The sequence below is a fragment of the Microcaecilia unicolor genome, chromosome 1 (genome assembly GCF_901765095.1).
Source record: "Microcaecilia unicolor chromosome 1, aMicUni1.1, whole genome shotgun sequence".
Taxonomy (NCBI): domain Eukaryota; kingdom Metazoa; phylum Chordata; class Amphibia; order Gymnophiona; family Siphonopidae; genus Microcaecilia; species Microcaecilia unicolor.
Window position 1 is genome coordinate 58,532,679 of NC_044031.1, and position 24,065 is coordinate 58,556,743.

The following is a 24,065-nucleotide window of genomic DNA, read 5'->3' on the forward strand; positions in this document are numbered from 1 at the left end:
CACACCCTTCCAATATGCTAGGCCACAAGCCGGCCATTTTCCTGCTGGGACTCAGCCTGAGAACTGTCATTCGCGTCTAGCATGCCTTCGCGGCTGGACGTGTTTTAATGGCGCTCCGGCTTCGGAGCCCTCTGGAGCCCCCGACCACCAATTCAACTATGAACTGGCCCAAAACGGGTCCAATGATTCCCGGACCATCGGGGCAACAACTAGATGGCCCCGAATGGCCGAAACACCTCCGGGCTGACCAGAGCAGCAAACCCCGGAGGCTGAAGCACTTCAGCCACACTGGACCACTAGAAATGGCCAGAGAAAGCCACAACAAATTCTGAACAATCCCCAGGTACCTTTATTATTTATATTTTTAAAAAATATTTTAACCCCTAAGAGTTACATTAATAAATCCAAAAATAATTTTTGTGTATTTCCTTGTGGTTAACTAAATTTCTCCACAGAGTAAGGGAGTCCACAGTACCTAAATATTGCAAAAAAATATTGCAAAAAAACACAATCTTCTTGTTCCAAATGGCTCTGTTCTTATCAGTAATCTATGTGTATTTATTATTTCACACTCAAAGGCAGATCTGTATGCTGGACACCATGCCTGTGCAGTTCGTGGAGTCTCAGCTGATTTTTGAGTCTAGCTTTGGTCTCCTGGTGAAGCAAAAGCTAAACACGGACCTGAGTTGAGACCTGGATAATTAAGTTTAGAGAGAATGGGATTGTTGGCTCAGAACTAAGTTGATATAGCAGGAAAAGAAGAGGATCCTTGTGGATTATTTATTGAATAAAAATGAATTACAGATATTGTGATTATTTATTGACTGAAAATGGATTATATATATTGCTATTAGATTGGAATATCTCTTTTGTGACTGAATTGAGCTATTTTTTGAAGCACGCAGATCTGCATTTGAGTTGAAATAATAAGTGGACATAAATTACTGATAATAACAGAGCCATTTGGAACAACATGATTGTCAAATTGCCCCATTATTGTGAGAAACCACAATGTAATGGGACAACTTGACACATTGAAGAGTAGCAAATCTCCTGGACTGGATGGTATTCATCCCAGAGTACTGATAGAATTCAAAAATAAACGTTTGAAACTATTGTTAGTAATATGTAATTTATCTTTAAAATCAAGTGTGGTACCGGAAGATTGGAAGGTGGTCAATGTAACGCAGATATTTAAAACAGGTTCTGGGGGGATCCAGGAACTTATAGACCAGTGAGTCTGAAGTCGGTGCCCGGTAAAACAGTAGAGACTATTATAAAGAACAAAATTACAGAGCATATTCAAAAGCATGGATTAATGAGACAAAGCCAACATGGATTTAGTGAAGGGAAATCTTGCCTCACCAATCTATTACACTTCTTTGAAGGGGTGAACAAACATGTGGATAAAGGTGAGTCAGTTGATATTCTGTATCTGGACTTTCAAAAGGCTTCTGACAAAGTACCTCATAAAAGACTCCAGAAGAAATTGGAGAGTCATGGGATAGGAGGCAGTGTCCTATTGTGGATTAAAAGCTGGTTAAAGGATAGAAAACAGAGAGTAGAGTTAAATGGTCAGTATTCTCAATGAAGAAGGGTAGATACTGGGGTTCCCCAGGGGTCTGTGCTGGGACCTCTGCTTTTTAACATATTTATAAATGATCTAGAGATGGGAGTAACTAGTGAGGTAATTAAATTTGCTGACTACACAAATTCAAATTTGTTAAATCACGAGAGGATTGTGAAAAATGACAAGAGGACCTTACGAGATTGGGAGACTGGGCGTCTAAATGGCAGATGACATTAAATGGCATTTAATGTTGAGGAGTGGCCTAGTGGTTAGGGTGGTGGACTTTGGTCCTGGGGAACTGAGTTCGATTCCCGGCACAAGCAGCTCCTTGTGACTCTGGGCAAGTCACTTAACCCTCCATTGCCTGCCGCATTGAGCCTGCCATGAGTGGGAAAGTGCGGGGTACAAATGTAAAAAAAAAAAAAGTACAAAGTGATGCACGTGGGAAAGAGGAACCCGAATCATAGCTACATAACGCAAGGTTCCACGTTAGGAGTCACCGACCAAGAAAGGGATCTCGGCTTCGTCGTTGATGATACGTTGAAACCCTCTGCTCAGTGTGCTGTGGCAGCTAAGAAAGCAAATAGAATGTTAGGTATTAATAGGAAAGGAATGGAATACAAAGATGAGGATGTTATAATGCCTTTGTATCAGTCCATAGAGCGACTGCACCTCAAATATTGTGTTCAGTTCTGGTCACCACATCTCAAAAAATATGGTGGAATTAGAAAAGGTAGAGAGAAGGGAGAAGAAAATGATAAGGGGATGGGACGACTTCCCTATGAGGAAAGGCTGAAGTGGCTAGAGCTCTTCAGCTTGGAGAAAAGATGGCTGAGGGGAGATATGATAGAGGCATATAAAATACTGAGTGGAGTGGAATGGGTAGACGTGAATGCTTGTTTACTTTTCCCAAAAATACTAGGACAAGGAGGCATGCGATGAAGCTACAAAGTAGTAAACGAATTGGAGAAAATGTTTCTTCACTTAACGTGTAATTGAACTCTGGAATTCGTTGCCAGAGAATGTGGTAAAGGTGGTTAGCTTAGTGGGGTTTAAAAAAGATTTGGATGGCTTCCTAAAGGAAAAGTCCACAGACCATTATTAAAATGACTTGGGGAAAATCCACTGCTTATTTCTGGGATAAGCAGTATAAAATGTATTGAACTTTTTCTGGGATCTTGCCAGGTATTTGTGACCTGGATTGGCCACTGTTGGAAACAGGGTGCTGGGCTTCATGGACCTTTGGCCTGTCTTAGTGTGACAATACTTATGACTGTGGACTCTCTTACCTTCCAGAGAAATTTAGTTAAACACAAGGAAATACACAAAAATTATTTTTATATTTATTAGCTTTGAATATATTGTGACAATTAAAATATGCACCAACAGAGGAAGAGCAATAAAATGATAAGTACTGAAACTTTTTTTAATTGATTGTCTAAATGTTCTGTAAATAAATACAGTGTGATGATTTTCATCAATTGAACACAGAGGGAGATTGTGGAGATATACTGAGCACTATTCACATTATTTATATTAATTTTAGAATGGGGGTAAAAGCAACTTTACAGTATATTTTTTCAATGAATATACATGAGATCTATTTGCATACAATGGAGGCAGTGCATGCAAACAGATCTCATGCATATTCATTGAGGGAATCCTGAAACCCCTACTGGATTGTGGCCCTCAAGGACCAAGGATGAACAATCCTGGTTTATATGTTTAGTTGCAGTCAGAATAACACATATTTTGTTTGGTGAAAACCAAATACTACCTTCCAAATTAAGAACCTCATCAGGCACGGTGGTGGAAGTATTATGACGTGGCGGTGCTTTGCTGCAGCAGGACTTGAATAACTTGCTAGCACTGAAGTAATCATGAATTCTGTTTTATATCCATAAATTCTAGAGAAGATTGTCAGACAATGCATCTTTGAGCTCAGAGTGGCTCATGTAGAATGACAATGACCCCAAATGCTCAAGTAAATCTACTACAGAAAGGCTGAGGAAAAAGAGATTTCATGTTTTCTACTGCTTAAGTCAAAGTCCTGACCTGTACTATAGTGAAATGTTGTGGCAAAGCCTGAAGCAAGCTTTTTATGTTAGGAAGACAGTGAATGTCACAGAGTTGAAACAGTTCTGCCAAAATTCTTCACAGGAATGTGAGAAACTGGTCAACAGTTAAAGGGGTCTGTTTACTAAAAGTGTGAGAAAGCTTTGCAATTACTGCGCCTTAGTTTCAAAAATTAATGCATGATAACCACCACACATCTGTGTTAACTATTAGGGGCATGTTCATCCTCTGCCCATGCAGTTACTAAACAGGGCGGACATTTACTGTACCTTAAGGCATTGCCAAAAATGTGGCTGCATTCACACTTTCAGCAAAGAACTAAGGGGCTACTGTTGCTAAAAAGCACCCCCACCCCCCCTGAATATCCCCCCAACATCTACATTAAAAACTCTCCATCCTCTGCCCCCCACTCCCACCATGACATCAGCAGTACAACTCTCAGATTCCTCTAGCAAGCTTCTGAAACTCCTCCACACTCTCAGATCCCTTATTTGGCAGGTTGACCTCTAGCATTGTACCATTAACCGCTACTACCTTCTTCACCATCAGAGCAATCTTTCCAGCTAATCTGTGGTCAATGTAAGGCCGAGGGAGGAGTCTGACTGGATGCTTGGCGATGTCAGCTGAGCAGGAGATTTAATGAACACCGACTCCTGAAGCTTTAATCATCTTGCCATTACCTACTACTATCTCCTTCACTATTGGAGCCATCTTCCCAGCTAATCTGCGGTCAATGTGAGATGTGGAAGGAGTCTGGCTGCCTGCCTGATGACATCAGCTGAGTGGGAGATTCAATGAACGCTGACTCCTGAGGTGTCATACCTCAGGCATCGTGCCAAAGGGGAACTTGTGCACAACTGAGTATGCCTGGGAAGCCAGTTGGCCAGCAAGATTGACTGAAATAAATTTTATATATTAAGAATAGTTTTGTGTTTCTTTATCAAAATATTTTCTATTTATTACTATAGTGCTTATATACGGCTCACATTGCTGTTTTCAAACATATTCATATGTACATTTACATTACATACCCACATTATCCTAGTCTTCTTCAAATAGTATGAAACCATTGTTTCGTTAACACCAGTTCATGTGATGACAAGAAATTATAAATCCCGTTGTGCTGTGTTATATCAGTCCATATATATCCATCATAAACCAAATTAGATGAAATTCATTGGTCAAACTGCAAGTAATGTACAAAAGCTTTTTCCAACAATCTATATGAAAAAATTCTCACAGCTCTACACAGTGCTATGTTTCGCCGATGGTGTCTTCAGGAGCTGTTTATAAATCACTGTGATTCAGCGATAAACCCACACGATTCATCCACTGTTTTGTATTCACAGTAACGGTAGAATCATACGATATTCATCTGTATTCTCTTGGTCACAATCCCTCAGACAGGAAACCCTTCTGGTAGAGCCGTCCTTATCTACATCTGATCAATGAGGGACACCGCACCCCGTTATAATAGACCGTACAAAAAAAAAAACCAGACAAAACAGACTACAAACAAAACAACTACTACTACTACTACTTAGCATTTCTAAAGTGCTGCCAGGGTTACGCAGTGCTGTACAAGTTTAACATGGGGAAGGACCGTCCCTGCTCAAAAGAGCTTACAATCTAAAGGTTACAAACTATGTAGTCAGTGTAGGTATCATGAGTGGGGAAGGTGGTTATGCGCCAAAAGCAAGGGAGAAGAGATGGGTTTTGAGTAAGGACTTGAAGATGGGCAGGGAGGGCGCATGACGTATGGGCTCGGGAAGGCTGTTCCAGGCATATGGTGATGCGAGGCAGAATGGGCGGAGTCTGGAGTTAGCGGTGGTGGAGAAGGGTACAGATAGGAGTGATTTGTCCTGAGAGCGGAGGTTACGGGTGGGAACATACGGGGAGAGGAGGGTAGAGAGGTAATGGGGGGCTGCAGATTGAGTGCATTTGAAGGTTAAAAGGAGAAGCTTGAACTGTATATGGTAGCGGATCAGGAGCCAGTGAAGTGACTTGAGGAGAGGGGTGATATGAGAGTATCGGTTCACGCGGTAGATAAGACGTGCGGCAGAATTTTGGACAGATTGAAGGGGGGATAGATGGTTAAGCGGGAGGCCAGTGAGAAGAAGGTTGCAATAGTCAAGACGAGAGGTGACGAGCGAGTGGACGAGGGTTCGGGTGGTCTGTTCAGAGAGGAATGGGCGAATTTTGCTAATATTATAGAGGAAGAAGCGACAGGTCTTAGCTGTCTGCTGGATATGGACAGAGAAGGAGAGGGAGGAGTCGAAGATGACTCCGAGATTGCGGGCTGAAGCGACGGGGAGGATGAGGGCGTTGTCAACAGAGACGGACAGTAGGGGAAGAGGAGAAGAGGGTTTGGGTGGAAAGACAAGGAGCTCAGTCTTAGCCATGTTCAGTTTCAGATGCCGGTTGGACATCCAGGCAGCGATGTCTGAAAGGCAGGCCGAAACTTTGGCCTGGGTTTCGATCGTGATGTCGGGAGTGGAGAGATAAAGCTGGGTGTCATCAGCATAGAGATGGTACTGGAAACCATGTGATGAGATCAGCGAGCCCAGACCATGACAAAAAAAAAAGCTCCCAAAAAAACCCCACAACAAAAGGAACCCAAAACAAAATAGACTCTTAATCAAGCTGGATTATGTTTTCAAGCAGATTTATGATTCTCACTAGATACCAAGTGTGGATAGTGAAGTCAAGCCGTAGGCAGGTGCCAGGACTTTCAAGTGACAAGCCGTGGGCTTTCACAGTAATTTACCCTTGAAATTCATACCATTGAAAAATAAATCTATTTCAACAAGCCCTTTTGTCAGGAGTCTATTTTGTCTGGGACTTTTATGTCTGGAACTTTTTTGGTTTGGAACTTTTTTGTCTGTTTTCTTTTGACCAGTTCCTTTTGACCAGGTACCAGGGACACCAGCACATATGTAGGTTCAAAAAGGACAAAAGACTTATTATTAGTATTATTAACAATATTTAGTTGCCTACATAACAACCATTGTATTGTGGATGATAATGTAAATATACATATGAATATGTTTGAAAACAGCAATGTGAGCCGTATATAAGCACTATAGTAAATAGAAAAATGTTTGATAAAGAAACACAAAACTATTCTTAATTTTTAATATATACTTTTTGAGGAATAGCTGTGAACAATGAAAGAAATCCTTGACCATTTTGGAATTCAAGGACAGGTAATATCCTGGCTTAGAGGTTATTGACTGACTGATTTCACACAGTAAAAAAAGAAGGGATCTATTCAGTGATCTGGAGATCTCTTAGTGGTGTTCCACAAGGTTCCTCTTTCTCCCCCTCACTTTATTTGCTTCTGCAGTCCCTTTGAAAGCCTGTTGACCAGATTGGGGTTAAACATTATATATACATGGTTGGGAGGCTAGGATAGGGGAGGGCAGACTTATATGGTCTGTACCAGAGCCGGTGATGGGAGGCGGGACTGGTGGTTGGGAGGCGGGAAATACTGCTGGACAGACTTATACGGTCTGTGCCCTGAAAAAGACACGTACAAATTCAAGATAAGGTACAAATTCAAGGTAAGGTATACACATATGAGTTTATCTTGGGCAGACTGGATGGACCATGCAGGTCTGTTTCTGCCGTCATCTACTATGTTACTATGTTACATGCAGATGACATTACTATTGTATTACTTGTATCTCAATTGTGGTCCGTAACTAACTAATATCTGAAATTGTGTTAGTACAATAGAAAACTGGATTTCAATCCATTGGCTCAAACTTAATAAAATAAAACCACGTTTTTATGGGTTGTATCTAACATCAATCCAAGATACACCATATACTCCACTCTCTGACGTCGACACCTCCCCCATTCCCTCCTGCCAGCTGATGCTTTAACAACACATTTTCACATTAAGCTTACTACTGCTCAATAACAGTGATGAGCTGGGTAACTGCTGGTCATCTAATGGAAAATTTTACATCAGAGTGACTGTCCACTAGATTGATAGCCTTTAGAGTGGAAGTCTCCTGGTCTGGCCTTAAGAAGACTGAAGGATTTGCACACATGTGATGTTCTTGTATCAGTATTCTCGAAGTCATTCATATAGAGTTTTTCATCAGATGAGAAATTGTTAGAACAACAACAGACAATGATTCCAACTTTGTGAAAGTCTTCTCTGTAACTGGACATCATGACAATGATAACAAAGTTGAAGATGAATGAATTGCACAGCATTACTTCTAATGCAAATGATAATGACAATGATGATAATAAATTATTCTTTGCTATAAAGAAATCAAGTGATTCCCTTGATTAATACCTGTAGACCCAGGCATCAGTGATATTGCGGCCTGGCCCGATTTGTAGGGACTTTTTATCAGACTGAACACTCCACTTCCTGCCGGTTGAATGTTCCTGGTTAGCACCTAGGAGACAATCGACTATATCAAACGATATAGCCAGCTATCCCCGAATGTTTAATTCATATCTGGATATTGTAAGCAGCCACACTGGGTCGCTTAAAAAGCTGGTATATCTTTAGCTAGTTTAAAGATAACCGGCTATCTTTGAATATCGACTTTGCCGGTTAACTTTAAAACGGCTAACAATAAATTGGATATTCAATGCCGGTCACTAGAAACATCCCGCATTGAATATCTGGGCTGACCACTGACCATGGGAGTTAGCTGGTCTCCCTCCCTTGGTCTGAATATCGGCCCCAGTACTTTTTTACTCAAAAATGATTATATTAGGCAATAGCATTTGTATTTTCACTTAATTATCCTATATAATAATTCTCATCGCCAACGTTCTAACCTGCCTGGGACCGTGGCTCCCTCAGAGTTGGTCTGCTAGGCACATTAAAACAGACTGACGTCACTGGCCGCATTATGACGTGATCCCAGCAGACCAACTAGGGACACAGGCAAACCCCCTTCTGATATTTCAGGACCCCATTCCCACTCCACCCTCCTCTCGCTCTCCCCTTCGTAACAGCCACCTGCTTAAAAGTTCTGAACTTCTGCACGCAGGGACGCCGCTACCAACAGCCTTTTCTTCTGCTTCTGTTTCAGCTGTTCCTTCAGGGCGGGACCACAGGAACAGCTGAAACACAAGCGAAAAAAACTGTCGGAAGCGGCGTCCCTGCGTGCAGGAGGCTCCCTACCCCCTCCTCCTCCTCCTCTTACCGGGATCCCGGCGGAAGCATTGAAGAGCGAGCAGGCTCAGTGAGTCTGCTGCCTTCCCTTCTCTTCATTCTTTGCTCTGACTCTGGTCCCGCCCTTGCGGAAACAGGAAATGAGGGCGGGACCAGAGTCAGAGCTCAGAGAAGGGAAGGCAGCAGACTCGCTGAGCCTTCTCGCTCTTCAATGCTGCTGCCGGGACCCCGGTAAGAGAGGGGGAGAGGGGAATGGGGGGAGGGAGGGGGACTGGAACTCGGAGGGAGGACAGAGTGAAGGAGAGTGACAGAGGGAGGGAGGAAGCCATGGAAATTGGAGGGGAGGAAAGGGGGCCGTAGGACTTGGAGGGGACAGAGGGAGAGAGCGAGGGAGGGAGGGAGGAAAACCTTGCTAGCGCCTGTTTCCTTTCATACAGAAACGGGCCTTTTTTACTAGTATTTTTAATATGTTCTTCACTGTACTTTTACTTAAGTATTAAAACTTTCATTTATTTTTACTTTTAGTTAAGCACTTTCACCTAGTACTTAGAACAACACTGTGCAGTTCACAGAGGAAGTAAAACAAGGACTGCAAGTTAGCACAGCATGAATAGCAGCTGGCCAGGCTATTCCATGAACAAAGCCTGACTCTCTCCTCTTCTGAGTTTGCTTGAAGCTGGAACAGTTTGCATTAAAAAAAAAAACAACTTGATGCTGATGCTTAATTACACATTTATAATGAAAACACAAACTATAAGTAGTGCCAATTGAGAGAACTTCCTGGTGTAAAGCCAGAAACTTCTTTCTTCTCTCTTGCGTTTTCTTAGAAACATCAGGAACAACGTGAACCTTAGCACTCAAAAACAAAAACACGTCTTGAAGCAAAGAAAATGAAACCAATAATGTATTCCTCTTGATAACCTCCTTCCCAGACCATTCAAATATCCCAGTCAAGTCCATAGAGTCACTGGACAAATCTCTTCTCCACAGATCTCTTAATGTCCACCAGCAATACCTTTAGGCTTAAGGGGGGGGGAGGGGTTATACAACACTCTATGAGTATTTGTTATCCGTCTTATTACAGTTATCAATGTGTGCTGCCATTAAGATGTGTTATTTTAATGTTAACCCCGGTTATTATTAACTAGGTTCCATTGCATAATATGGGACTCATGGTAAAAAAATAATATGTCTTAATGGTAGCCCACATTGATAAATCTTCTGTACAGGAGGCAATACAGTCTCAGGTACTCCTAATATTTCCTTAAGATATCTGAAACATATCTCTAGGAGTAAATTCAGAAGTCTGGGGCAATTTAGTGCACAAAGATTTAACCCCCTGGCACAGATTTCATGGCTCTCTGTTTTCCTAAGCACCACAAACGTATCCTGAATGTGGGAGATTTGCAGATACTACTGCTGCTGTATATTAAATATAAGCTCTCTTATTTTCTGGGTCTGAGTGGCCAGTTGACTTTCTGCTGTCTGAAGCTTTGATGGCAGCAGGGTCAGATCTGATGATGTTCCTAATGTTAAATTTTTTGAGGCATTGTTTGTCTCTACTCCATCTCCTTATGGTTTGTTTCTTGCACCTCCCCCCATTAAGCAGTCTGAGTGCTAAGCAAAGTCATGTTTACTTTGTTTCCTGTATTTAGGGGCTTATTTTCAAAACAGAAAAACATCCAAAAAGTAGCAGAAAGAGGCAGATGGACATTTTTTATTTTGCCAAATCGTCCAAATCGCTATTTTCAAAACCCATTTTTAAGACGGTTTTCTATGCAGTTCATTTGCAGCTCACCTAATTCTCAAAGGGGTGAGCTGGAGACGTGTTCTTGGCTTATGATTTAGACATTTTCGTGCAAAAACAGAACATTGTGAAAACGTCCAGGGCAAAAATATGATGTTTAGGCTGGACCTGTTTCAATAACGACTAAGTGCCAAAAAGGTGTCCAAACTGATCAGATGAACACTGGAGGGACAAAGGCATGACCCCTCTCAATCCCTCAGTGGTCACTGACCCTTCCTCCCACTCCCCTAAGAGGTGAATGTAACAGTACATACCGGGCTCTATGACAGCTGTACATATAATGGCCATTCCTCTTAGAGCAGCACAGGGGCGTAGCCAGACTTTTGCGGGAGGAGGGTCCAGAGCCTGAGGTGAGGGGGCACATTTTAGCCTCCCCCCCCCCAGCACCGCCGACCCCCGCCATTGCCGCCTGCCCACCAGCCTTCAGAGTGCCATGTTGTCTGTTACAGATTGCATTAATCTTATAGAGTGTCTAAAAGAAGCTTTTGTTCAGTTTAGGGAGAACACATCAAATGACTATGATAAAGTTCTTAAGTTAACAGAGGATCTCATGGAGAAATATGATATTGAAAAGTGGGATGTTTCTTCCTCTCGAAAGACAAAGCTACCTATAAAGTTTGGTGATTCATTGTTTTTTTCCAGTTTGGGTAAATCTTCTTCTGTTCAAAGCAATGAAGATTTGAGACATCTGTGGAATGAGATTATTGACTGCCAGCTAAGTGAAATGAATAATCGTTTTCAAGATGATGCTTATGGAATGATGACTGCTTCTGCTGCCTGTATGCCAACATCTGATACCATTGGTCAAAGAGAGAGTCTACTGCCCCGTGCACTTTATATGGCATTACCATAGGGGAAGCTGAATTAACAGTGTTTGTTCAGCATCTAAAACATAAAGTAGCAGAAGGTATAAATTTTCCATCTTTAATCGAAGTACTAGACAACTGCAATGTGGACATTTCCCCAAATGTCAATGCCCTTTTAAGAGTACTTATCACTCGATGTCAACTTGCACTGTGGAATGACTGTTTTCAACTGTAAACAGGATCAAAATGGCATCAAGAGCCTCAATGCTCACCAGTCGCCTCCATAATCTGTCACTGTTATCATTTGAAAGAGAACTGTGTGATTCATTGGACTATGACAGAATTATTGAAAAATTCAACACCAAAAGACAGCGCCTCATTCTTTAGTGAGCATAGAGGGGCATAATCGAACGAAAACATCTATCTCCATGGGCGTTTATCTCCGAGAACGGGTCCATGAAGGGGCGGACCGAACCGTATTTTCGAAAAAAATAGACGTCCATGTTTTATTTGACAATTTGTGAGCTGGGCGTTTTTGTTTTTCAGCGATAATGGAAAATGAAAGCGCCCAGCTCAAAAACAAATAAATCCAAGGCATTTGTTCGTGGGAGGGGCCAGGATTCATAGTGCGCTGGTCCCCCTCACATGCCAGGACACCAACCGGGCACCCTAGGGGGCACTTTTACAAAAACAAAAAAAAAAAGGTAAAAGAGCACCCTTCCCTTGTGTGTTGAGCCCCCCAAATCCCCCTCAAAACCCACTGCCCACAAGTCTACACCATTACTATAGCCCTAAGGGGTGAAGGGGGGCACCTGCATGTGGGTACAGTGGGTTTGGGGGGGTTGGACGACTAAGCATTAAGCAGCACAATTGTAACAGGTGGGGGGGATGGGCCTGGGTCCACTTGCCTGAAGTCCACTGCACCCCCTATCAACTGCTCCAGGGACCTGCATACTGCTGCCAGGGAGGTGGGTATGACATTTGAGGGTGAAAATAAAAGTTGTGAAACATCATTTTTTGTGGTGGGAGGGGGTTAGTGACCACTGGGGGAGTCAGGGGAGGTCATCCCCGATTCCCTCTGGGGGTAATCTGGTCATTTAGGGCACTTTTTGGGGCCTTATTCGTGAAAAAACAGGGTCCAGGAAAAGTGCCCTAAATTCTAGCTACAAACGCATACTTTTTTTCCATTATCGGCACAAGGCGCCCATCTCTGTTCGGGTGATAACCATGCCCCAGTCCCGCCTTCACCACGCCTCCGACACACCCCCGTCAACTTTGTACGCTTCCGCGATGGAGTGCAGTTGAAAACGTCCAAGTTCAGCTTTCGATTATACCGCATTATTCGTTTTTGTGAGATAAACGTCCATCTCCCGATTTAGGTCGGAACTTGGGCGTTTTTCTCATTTGATTATAAGCAGGATAGTTTCTCAACTTAATTTGCTAGATACTATTATACAGCTTTGGAATTGTACATTAGCACCAAATTCCAATTTACTTTATCTAAAACATCACTAGTGCTGCCCATGAGGTACTTTTATAAGCCTATATACAGAAAGGCTCTTAGCCTTTGAGAAGGCCGAGCTGACTACAGAGGATATACCTTTTGTCAATCCCTATTAGACATGTGCTCCTTTTTTAAACTGTATTTGATTTTTTTTTCTTTGTCTCACTACACCAAACACATATGTAAAAAATGTGTTTTGTCCCACAACACAATATGCATTCCATATTATGCACTTACTGTTTTTGTATTAAAGCACACTGCACTGTTCTTTTTAAATAGTTACACTTCTTGAGTGCATGTAACCACACCTGTACTTTCTACATTTGATAAGTAAGAGATGGCTTTGTTCTTGTTTTTATTTTAAACTTTTTTTTTTTTTTTTACAAATGCCATTGACATAGCCTTCAGGTGAAACGTGGTCATGTTGGATCATTTTCAGTAAAGCTTTTTGGTTTGTTCTTCATCTGTGATTCGTTCTGTCCTTTGATATACATTTCTTATAAAGCAAAGTTGAAGGATATGTGCCAAACTGTGGCAATTTTATTTTGTCAGCATCAGAATAGAAAGAAAGCAGTAGAGCCACAGAAAGGGAAAAAGACTTCAAAAGGTTTTCTTCCTGTTTTGTTTAATCAGGCATTTACATTTGTTATACGGAAAGTATATGCCATTGCTGTAATTATACTGTTGTGTGTGTTGACATATTTGCCATTATAATAGACATATCTGATCAAGTTTGATATATATCTAGTGCCCATCCATATTAGCTCTGGGCCCAGCCAAAATGTCAGGTCTGGCTGCACCACTGGGCCAGTCTACTAAGAAACCTAGCTCCCAGACATCCCAATGGCTTATTTTTGTACATTTTTCTCTAGGACATTTTTTTCCCAAAATAGTAACAAAAAATAGACACACTGAGAACAAAAACATCTAGAAAACAGCAATGTTCAAAACAAAACGACAGATGTTTTCTGATTTGAAAATCACTATATTTGCCACTTGATTTTTGGACATTTTTCGCAAAATGTCCTAAATCTGACAGACGTCATATCAAAAATGTCCCCTCCACATGAATGTGATTTGGTATGCCATCTAATTTTCCTATATCAAGATTCTCATGATTGTTTATTTTTATTTAAAAAAAAAAGAGAAAAAAAAGAAAAGAATCTAGAATATAGTTTATTGTTGCAATCGGAAGGGAGAGTAGATAATCCAGAAGCAGATTACCATTTCCTAGGTAGGAAAACACTGAATCTTCATAAGAAAATTATAAACAATGGCATCCAATATCCAGTGCATTGTGTTAAGATACAATTATAATGTGCATTTCAACTGCATGTATAATATACGGCACAGCTAATGGTGTATTTAAAAAAAGACATAATAGAAGATGATGCAAGCAAAACATTATGCAGCTTTGTAAAATAAAATTCAATTGCCATAGCAGCAACTGAAAAGTTGTTGGTATTGTAGAGGTTTGCTTCTCTGGTAAGGAATCTAGTTGTGAACCCCGCCCCCCTCCCCCACACTGTCTGGTCTATGCATCTCCCAGAGTTAAGCAACTCAGCAGCATTTGAAATTTATGTCATGTGTCAAAAAGACACTGATGTCTGCTGTGCTTAAATGAAGATCTAGGTCATTTAATGGAAACTGTATGTGACACTTCAATTTCGATTGCAATTTTTTCTCTTAAGTTTGTGAGAAATATCAGTAAAGAAATAAAGGGTATTGCCTCTTGTTTATATAAATTACTCTCATGCAAGCAGTGTGCAAACAGGTACATACAAGATCAGCTCCCATAAGAATATAAGCACCCCAGGACATGCTTTGGATGTTTGCAAAATTCTTCACTGTGGCTTTTGCGGTAATTTCATTTTTGGCGTGCGGCCGATACGCGCGGCAAAAAAAATATTTTTATTTTCAGACGCACATATTGGATGCGCGCCAAGTGGAATTTGAAATGCATAGGTCATTACCGCCCGGTTACCACATGAGACTTTACCGCTAGGTCAATGGCTGGTGGTAAGGTCACAGGCTCAAAATGGACGCATGGCAATTTTGATTTTACCGCACGTCCATTTTGGGCAAAAAAGTTTAAAAGGTTTTTACAGGTACACTGGAAAATGGATCGGCGCGCGCAAAAAACCCACGCATACACTACTGCAAGCCATTTTTCAGCAGACCTTAGTAAAAGGACCTGCCTCCACCTACCCTCCTCTCCTCTTTCCTCTACAAATTAATTGCTTTGCTTGCTTTATTTTGTCTATTAGATTGTAAGCTCTTTGAGCAGGGACTGTCTTTCTTACATGTTTGTGCAGCGCTGCGTACGCTTTGTAGCGCTATATAAATGCTAAATTGTAGTAGTAGTAGTAGTATATTTCTTTCCCTCCCCCCTCATCTTAAAAGGCTTGCATCTTACAAGTATGTATATTTTTCAACTGCATACATGCACTACTTTATTTGAGTTGAAAAGCACACTGTATATCAATTGCTTAGCCCTCATGGAGGACAAATTTAACTCAGGTGGCATCACAAAACTGCATGAGTTTAGGAAATTAATCAAGATGGAATTAAAGGCAGCACAAGTTCTTTCAGTAGCCAAGTGCTACAATCCAATCGTTCTTAGAAAAACAGCACAAATGACAAAATCCCATTGTGGTCAGAAATGAATGAGTTTCAAAGGAGCGCCTTTCACATTCCTGAGTCACAGCAATCTATTTCAAGTCTCAGTTTTAATCTTGAGAAACAGTTTTCTAAAGAAACAGCAGAGAAAAGCCAACTGTCCAGGGACTGTTACTTTTCAATGACACATTGACCTGTTTTATAGGCTCTCCGGCTGTTTTCAATGTGGATTACAATTCACTTATTATCATTTGTTGGCTAGGCACTCTCAAACATTTCCATAGTCGTATGACTTGCACAGAACTATTGGACTGGACAACCCTTTGATCATGTGGAGAAATGTAGGCGTCTCTTGCTAGGTATTCTCAGGATGTGAACTTTTGCTTTTAAGATTTCTTGCATGGGAGTAAGTTTCTCTCTTCGCTCCTCTCCTCCTGTTGAGACTTATGGTTTTGGACTATTTGTATCATTAGCACAGCGGTCAATTCTACAGACATAGGCTTCCTCTGTTAAAAGAGAATACCCTTAATTCAGAATGTAAAAAAAACCTATGAATGGGGAAGCAAATCCTGTAACGACTATACAAACAACTCACAAAAAAGCACACAGGCAGTGAAACTCTTGCACACAAACTGGTTTTCCAAGCACATATCAAATAATTGTCAAAGAAAATAATTTGTCATTATTATTATTGTGATGAGCCTTGGAGAACCTCAGAATGTGAGCTGGTATTTCCCATTCAATATGACAAAATAATGAAAGTATCATTCTTTCGGCTTTTCATATATGCTCACACCATCATAGGTCTCCTCGGCTATGTGTACAAATTATAGGGCCCTATTTACCAAGATGCAATAGTGTTTTAGCACGCGCTACTTGCTAATGCTAGAGACACCCATAGGAATGTATGGGTGTCTCTAGCATTAGAGCGCGCTAAAACGCTAGCGTGCCTACAGTGCAGTTCAGTAAACAGGGCCCATAGTGTTTTAAATTAATGTGAATCAATTCAATGCCCATCCAGTCTATATTGAAGAGTTTGGGCTATATTGTTTTAACAGAGATCACTCAATTCGTGGAAGAGGCCCAGGATTGGGGAATATTACTAAAGAAGTATATTTTTTAAAAATTTCCACCTCCATATCCTGGTATTTTATATAGTTCCCAAAATACACAAGTCATATGGGGCACCAAATACAGAGCTGTGTTCTACTCGCAAACACAGGACTGCGCCCCACACTGAGACCTGCAGAGAAAGAACTACACTCAACATGCGACAATGGAGCTGCGCTCAACATGAAGAGATGAAAGGTTGCAGAATATGCAGCGAAGGAACTTCACTCAACATGCCATGATAGAGATGTCCTGAACATATAGCGATGGAACTAAAGCCAACCTGGAACTGTGGAACAGCGCTCAACATTCAGCGATGGAGCAGCGCTCAACAAGCAGCGATGGAGCTGCACTCAACATGCAGTGATGGAGCTGCGCTCAAATGCAGCGATTGAGCTGTGCTCAGCATGCAGCGATGGAGCTGTGCTCAACATGGAGCGATGGAGCTGTAATGGTATCAGTTTATTATTGAAATATGTAGCATGATATTTTGCTGGATCATATATAGCAATACAAACATACAGCTTTAAAAATACAGTTTTAAACTACAGCAGAGAAAATAGTTTCATTTCAAGCCCCTCTCTCCCCCTCCCTTTTTCTTGGGGACTTTTGATAGCAGGGCTAGTCAATTACAAACACTTAACAGAGACAAAAGCTGGCTGGGAGGGTCACCAAGACATCTCCGAAAACCAAAGACCCAAGAGACAGAAAGTCTGGAGAACCCATTGACAACAAAGAACTCAGAGGAAAACCATAAACAAAACATTTGCCTGTCATCAGAGGTATACCTGCCCCTCCCATCAACTATCAGACAAATGGACGCCAGGACATCTGCAGATCATGTGAACAGACTACAATAACCATAATGCCTTGCAAGTTATCCAGTGCAAACCAGGAAGCAGGTGCTGGGACTCTGTGATCATATCCTCCTGCAGCTTGCAAGATATAAAAGCAAAAGCTGTTTCCCCAAGAAGCAGATTCTCTCTTCAGCTGCAAGCAACTCAGATCCATTCACTGCAGAAGCCCTGCTCCTTGCTCCTGACCATGTGCTCATCAATCAGCTGGACCACAGCATGCTTGTAACCAGGACTGTAAGTTAACCTACCTGTTACTTTGTTCTATTTTATGCACAAATTCTCTGTTCTAAGATCCTTTTAAAAGCTATCTCTCGTTTGTAACCTTACTTATATGATTGCATTAATCATATTGTAAAATAATAAACCTTTTGAATCTAAATATATAGTGTTTTTGTCCTTTAGACCTGGTAATGCAGGTTAATGCAACCCAATAAGTACACTTAATTCCTTTTATTCTTGAATCGTTCTTACCTTGTGGGTAAGTGGTGGAGAAATTTTAGCGAGTGCTCTTAAAATATTCCCCTGCTCTTTGTTCTTAAATATCATATTAGGACTGTGACAATTTTGTAACATTTTTAATGGATATTAAGAACATTTAAATTATTTCCGGTAACAGAGCTGTGCTCAACAAGCAAAATGCACAGATGGAGCCCCAGGGAACAGCCAGAGAAGAAGGTGCTGCCAGGAGGCCAACAAGAAAGGAGCACAACTTGTGGAAATGCAGACCTGGCGCTGCATTCTCCTGGCCCACAGGGACTAAAACTACAAGAAGAGAAGGCCCCATGCCCCAAGAGACACTCTCAGCCCCCAAGTAGTCTCTGAGCCACAATGACCACCCTCCTGGGTAAATGAGATGGAGCAGCAGTCAACGTAGAGAAAGAACTCCCCCAAGAGGGAGATAAGCACCACAGGTCTGGAACCCTCAGACCATAGGGAGCAAAATGCAGCCATAAGGCAGTGAGTAGGAAACAACTCTCGCCAGGAACAAAGAGGAAGCTGGCCACTAACACCAAACCAAGGAAAAACCAGCTAAGGGAGAGTCAAACTCCAGACCCTGAACACAGCCACTTCTCTGCAGAAAAGTAGAGAAAAGCACAGAGCTAAGAGGCGATAATCCAGATGCACAGCAATAGATCTGCTCAGCAGGAAAGAACTGCGCCCCTTACACAAAAAGGAAGGAGTGTCAAATGTGCCAGGAGAGAGGTGCCTGAAAATAGAAAAGGCAAAATTCGCCTGTGCCAGGCTAAAATTCTCACCCAAAAGCAAGGGAAAGCAAGGAACAGCTGTGACAAACTAGTCCTGAAAAGGCACATTCCTGTAAAGAGACACTGAACTGAGTCCAAGCAAAAGACTATCAAGAATGGCGCTCCCGAGGGTACTTGGAAGAGGGATATGAGCTAGCATTTGCACAACAAGGACAACTTGGACCCCCGCCACTGGAGGCAAACCAGAGCAGACAGGGGGGATCCACGGGGACAAGAGAACCAGAACCTCCCTAAGGAAGGAAAAACTGGTGCCAAAACAAGAATCAAAGCAACTGGGCTCATAAGTACATAAGTAATGCCACACTGGGAAAAGACCAAGGGTCCATCGAGCCCAGCACCCTGTCCATGACAGCGGCCAGTCCAGGCCAAGGGCACCTGACAAACTTCCCAAGTCCCTTCCTTCGGAAGGGTCCAAGATCAGAATCAGACGCCAGCCAGCAAAATTCAAAGAAACTTCGCAAGGAGCCCCCTAGAATACATTGCCAAAGGCGGGAAAATAAATCAGGTAACAGGCAAGAGAAAGAAGGAAAAACAAAATTTTTTTTAACAACCTCCTTCACTAGTGACAGGAATAAATAAAGGTTTCCCTCAGAGGCAGAAAAGGAGGGAAAAACAAAGTTTCCTTTTTTTTTTTTTTAAACAACCTTCTTCACTAGTGACAGGAATAAATAAAGGCTTACCTCAGAGTATCATCTAAAACTAGCCCCAACACAGCTACCAGCACACCCCTGGCTCCACTGTCACCAGAAGAATCTGGGACAGGAGCTACCAGCCAGCAATTCAGAGCAGCTGTACGATCCGTCCACCATCCGCTAGGAGACAGAGAAAATACTGAACATTCCAGGCTGCACGATACCCTTAAGGGGCGGTGCACTTGGAACTATTTTCTCTGTCTCCTTCCGCTGGTAGATGAACACAACCCATTAGTCTGGACTGGTCTGGTATAGATGACAAGGAATATTGTTATCCGCCAGATGCTGTGTATTTTGCCAGTGGGCATGCACAGGGCCAAAGGGGCCCTTTTATCAACCTCTGGTAGGGCTACTGTGTGGTTAGCGTGCGGCAAAAGAGCACTACCGCTGGGCAGCACGCCAAGGCGCCTGACAGTAATTTTGTGTTTGTCGTGCACTGTTTCCCATTAGTATTTTCTAGCGCAGCAGGTGGGGAGTAGGTATGCCTGTCAATAGACAGCACAATGACACTGCACAATTACTGCCAGGTTACCACCTTTCTAAATAGGAGGCAAAAAGGGCTCAGGCAATAAATGGCCACATGCCAATTTTTATATTAGCACACGGCCATTAACGATCACCATTTTTAAAATAGCCTTTCTCCCGCTGCAGTAAAAAGTGGCCTGTTGCGCAACAATCCCATGCGGGCCCCAAAGTTTGGGCGAAGTTAGCACATATGCATGTTGATTATGAAATAGCTTAATCTACGTGTGTACGTGCCTAAAGTATGTGCCTTTATTAACATCAGATCTTGAGCAGGTGTAAGTGATTGCAAACACATTCAAGGTGTGTTCTCTGTCACATATGCTATTATTTTATAAAGACAAGTAGGCACCTAATTGTCTTTAAGAAATAATGCCTGCATCGTTCTTTTGGCAATGGCGACTCCAGTTGCATCATCTGATGTTGTTGGAGTCAAGAGATACTAACCATTCTCTCAAAAGACGAAACACAAAGCATGAATTTTGGTGTTGAATACCCTGGATCTGTAGTGAGTATCATGATATAATTCTGCCGTTGGGAGGTATAAGAGTACAGACTCCCAATGGTGTAATCTACTGGTGGGTGGGTGGGTGGGTGGGTGAGCAGGGGAGGGGAGGGGGGATGGGATTTGGAGAGGGCAGGGTTGTTGTTGTTATTATCATTGTTTAAACTGTACTGCAAAAAGGGATGGGGGAATGGGTGTAGGGGATGGGAATTTTCCTATGTAAAACTGAATGCCATCTCTGTTTCATGTTGTCTGTATGTTCCATAAAAATTATTTACACTAAAAATAATGTATGCATCCTCTGTAGGTGCCTACCTATGGCACCTGTTAGAAAATTATCCTCAAAATGGGGAAAAGGCCTACCGGGTCTATTTGTATACATATATTTGAACCGGTAAATAACCCTCAGCCATGGGTTTCAATTTCCCGCAACTTCTGGAATGGAAGTAAATTGCCAAAAAACTCAACATTAAAAAAAAAAAAATATATATATATATATTTTTTTTTTTTTTTCAGCTGAAACTTTGATATGGTCTTTAAGCAATAGGCTGAACTATTGCAGTTCTTACATACCTCTTCAACTGGTGTACTGTTGCTGTCATACCCACAAGCTGCTGCATAGGTAGGAGGAAACAAGTCTGTCCACCCTTCATTGGTGCAAGTTCTGGAGATATTACCTGCAAGAAAGAGAGAATACAAATGAAAAGACCAACTAGAACTCCAAATGCAATTTCAACTTTATGAAAAGCCATTTTTATTTATTTTCAACATTCATATCCCACATTATCCAGCAACCAGAGTTCAATGTGGCTAACAATACGGTGAAATCACATCATACAGAATACATAATACAATGCAATAAAAAGAGAAAGAAAGATACATAAGAATGAAAACAAAGATCCATTAAAGCAAAAGAGTAACCAAAATTGACTAAACATGGAGATCAATATCCACACCTAGAAATTTTTCACAGAGGAAAGTTTTTAACATTTTACGGAACATGAAATAATCACACTGACCTCTAATTGACTCTGGCAAGGAGTTCCACCAGTTTGTGCCCTTATAAGCAAATTCCATTGCAAGAACTGATTTGTAAACAATTTTCTTACAGCTTGGAAAATGAAGCACTAGGATAATCTGTAGCCCCAAGAACAGTATTAGTGGTGGAAGAACAAGAAGAGATAACATATAGTCAGGGGGCCATACCATACAATATTTGGTAGATAAGTGTACAAAGTTGAAAAGTGACCCTTGCTTTAATTGGGAGCCAATGCAGCTTAGACAGCAGTAGTGATGCCCTCTCAAAAGGCAAAATCTTACAGACAAGCTGAGCCGCAGTGTTTTGGGCAGTTTAGAGTTAGTTTAACAGCAGTTCCCTGCAAACTGCATAGATTGACAAAACGAGCGTCTACACTAGGAGTCTGAAGGTCACAGTAGGGAAAGATGTGTATATGTATATTTTAAGTATTATTTACATGGGTTCTGGAATAGGGACCCTTTGGGATCTGTACTAAAAATATGCATCTCTGCAGCAGGGACATATTGGGTACAGCAGCTTAGAGATGGAAGCCATTTTGCTACAGCACCCGCTTGGGAAATTTGCCTAAGTGGTTGTATCTGAAATTGTTAAGAGCTAGAGAACAAGCACCCTAGCAACAGTGTGGACTTTTGAGTTGAGCTCTTCCCATTTGCTCTACTAAATTTTAGGTTCAATTTCAACATATGAGCTCAGGGCAAAACACAAGCAGAGTTAAAGTCAAAGTCAGTGATTAAAGAGGAGTTTCTTCTTTTGTTAGTTTTTGAAGTATGCTTTAGTCAACCTCTCCCATCGAAAGAAGAAAAACAGGAAGGTAAAAAATACCCAGGGGCTTCCCAATCTGATAGATCCCACTATAAGGTAAAGGAGAAAGGAAATGAAGAATTATCCCTAAAGATGTTAGCCCATAGAAGAAAAGTGAATGACATATTACCAATACCTTTTTGAGGAGAAGAGTGAGAGAATACAAGAAAATAAAGGATCCCAGGTTTGGAAAGGGACTACATTAAGGATATTCAGATCACGGGAGTTAACCCGGTTAACTCCTACAGTTGGCGCTGAGCCCGGATACTCAATGCTGGACCATTTCTGGTGACCGGCATTGAATATCTGGGTTTTTTTTGGCCGACTCAAACTTAATTAGCCAAACTGATATCCAGCGCTAGCCGGTTAAGTTTGAACTGGTGAAAGATAGGCCTGGTAGTCACATGGCCAAATATGGCCACCAAACTTTCACTGAAAATCGGCAGAAAGCCAGTTATATCATGCAATATAACCAGGTAGCCACTAACCATGAATTTTCAGCGTATCATGGCCATCCATGTCTCACTGAAAATTCGTGGATAGCCAGTTATGGTGTATTAAAGGTGCCAGCTGCTGATCCTAGCTGGTGAAATGCTTTTGAATATTGGGGGGTAAGTGTTTTACATTCACAGAGACCAGAGAGAATACCAAGAACTTCACAGGACTTGGATTCAGGGAAAACAACATTTAAGAAATCACAGAAACAGAGTGGATTACACTATGGGACATCATACTCTGTGTTCAAATGATATTGCGTCATTCAATACAGTAAAATTATGCTGCATTCAGATTGTCATTGTTTTAATAGAAGTCAAGAATATACATAAGGGGCAATTCTATAAAGGGCATCAAAGTATAGACGCTACGATGTTGCATGCTATGTGCAAATCCATAATGGCAGTTGCACACAAGACCACAACTACGCACCTAACTTTAGGTGTAAGACCTTACGCTCACCCAAATTTCAACATTTAGGTCGACCTTAGAGATGGTCGACCTAAATGTTGAGATGGTCGACCTTAGAGATGGTCGTCCCTGGTTTTCGGCCATAATGGAAACCGAGGACGCCCATCTCAAAAATGACCAAATCCAAGCCATTTGGTCGTAGGAGGAGCCAGTATTCATGAAGTGCACTGGTCCCCCTCACATGCCAGGACACCAACCAGGCACCCTAGGGGGCACTGCAGTGGACTTCACAAATTGCTCCCAGGTGCATAGCTCCCTTACCTTCTGTGCTGAGCCCCCCAAACCCCCCCCAAAAAAATCCACAACTGTACACCACTACCATAGCCATAAGGGGTGAAGGGGGGGCACCTACATGTGGGTACAGTGGGTTTCGGGTGGGTTTTGAAGAGCTCACATTTACCAGCAGAAGTGTAACAGGTGGGGAGGGTGGGCCTGGGTCCACCTGCCTGAAGTCACTGCACCCACTAAAAACTGCTCCAGGGACCTGCATACTGCTGTGATAGAGCTGAGTATGACATTTGAGGCTGGCAAAAAAAATTTTTTTTTAATTTTTTTAGGGTGGGAGGGGGTTGTGACCACTGGGGGAGTAAGGGGAGGTCATCCCTGATTCCCTCCGGTGGTCATCTGGTCAGTTTGGGCACCTTTTTGAGGCTTGGTCGTGAAAACAAATGGACCAAGTAAAGTCGACCAAATGCTTGTCAGGGACGCCCTTCTTTTTTCCATTATCGGTCGAGGACACCCACCTCTTAAGCATGCCCCAGTCCCGCCTTCGCTACG

General features: G+C 42.0%; 1 protein-coding gene across 1 annotated transcript in view; it reads right to left on the reverse strand.

Moving 5' to 3' along the window:
- The window catches only part of VIPR1 (vasoactive intestinal peptide receptor 1), a 598,917-nt gene that overhangs the window by 181,342 nt on the left and 393,510 nt on the right, over nt 1–24,065 (reverse strand). The window contains exon 4 of the mRNA XM_030197713.1: nt 21,056–21,159. Coding sequence (XP_030053573.1) covers nt 21,056–21,159 — 104 coding nt within the window. The remainder of the gene's footprint in view (nt 1–21,055; nt 21,160–24,065) is intronic.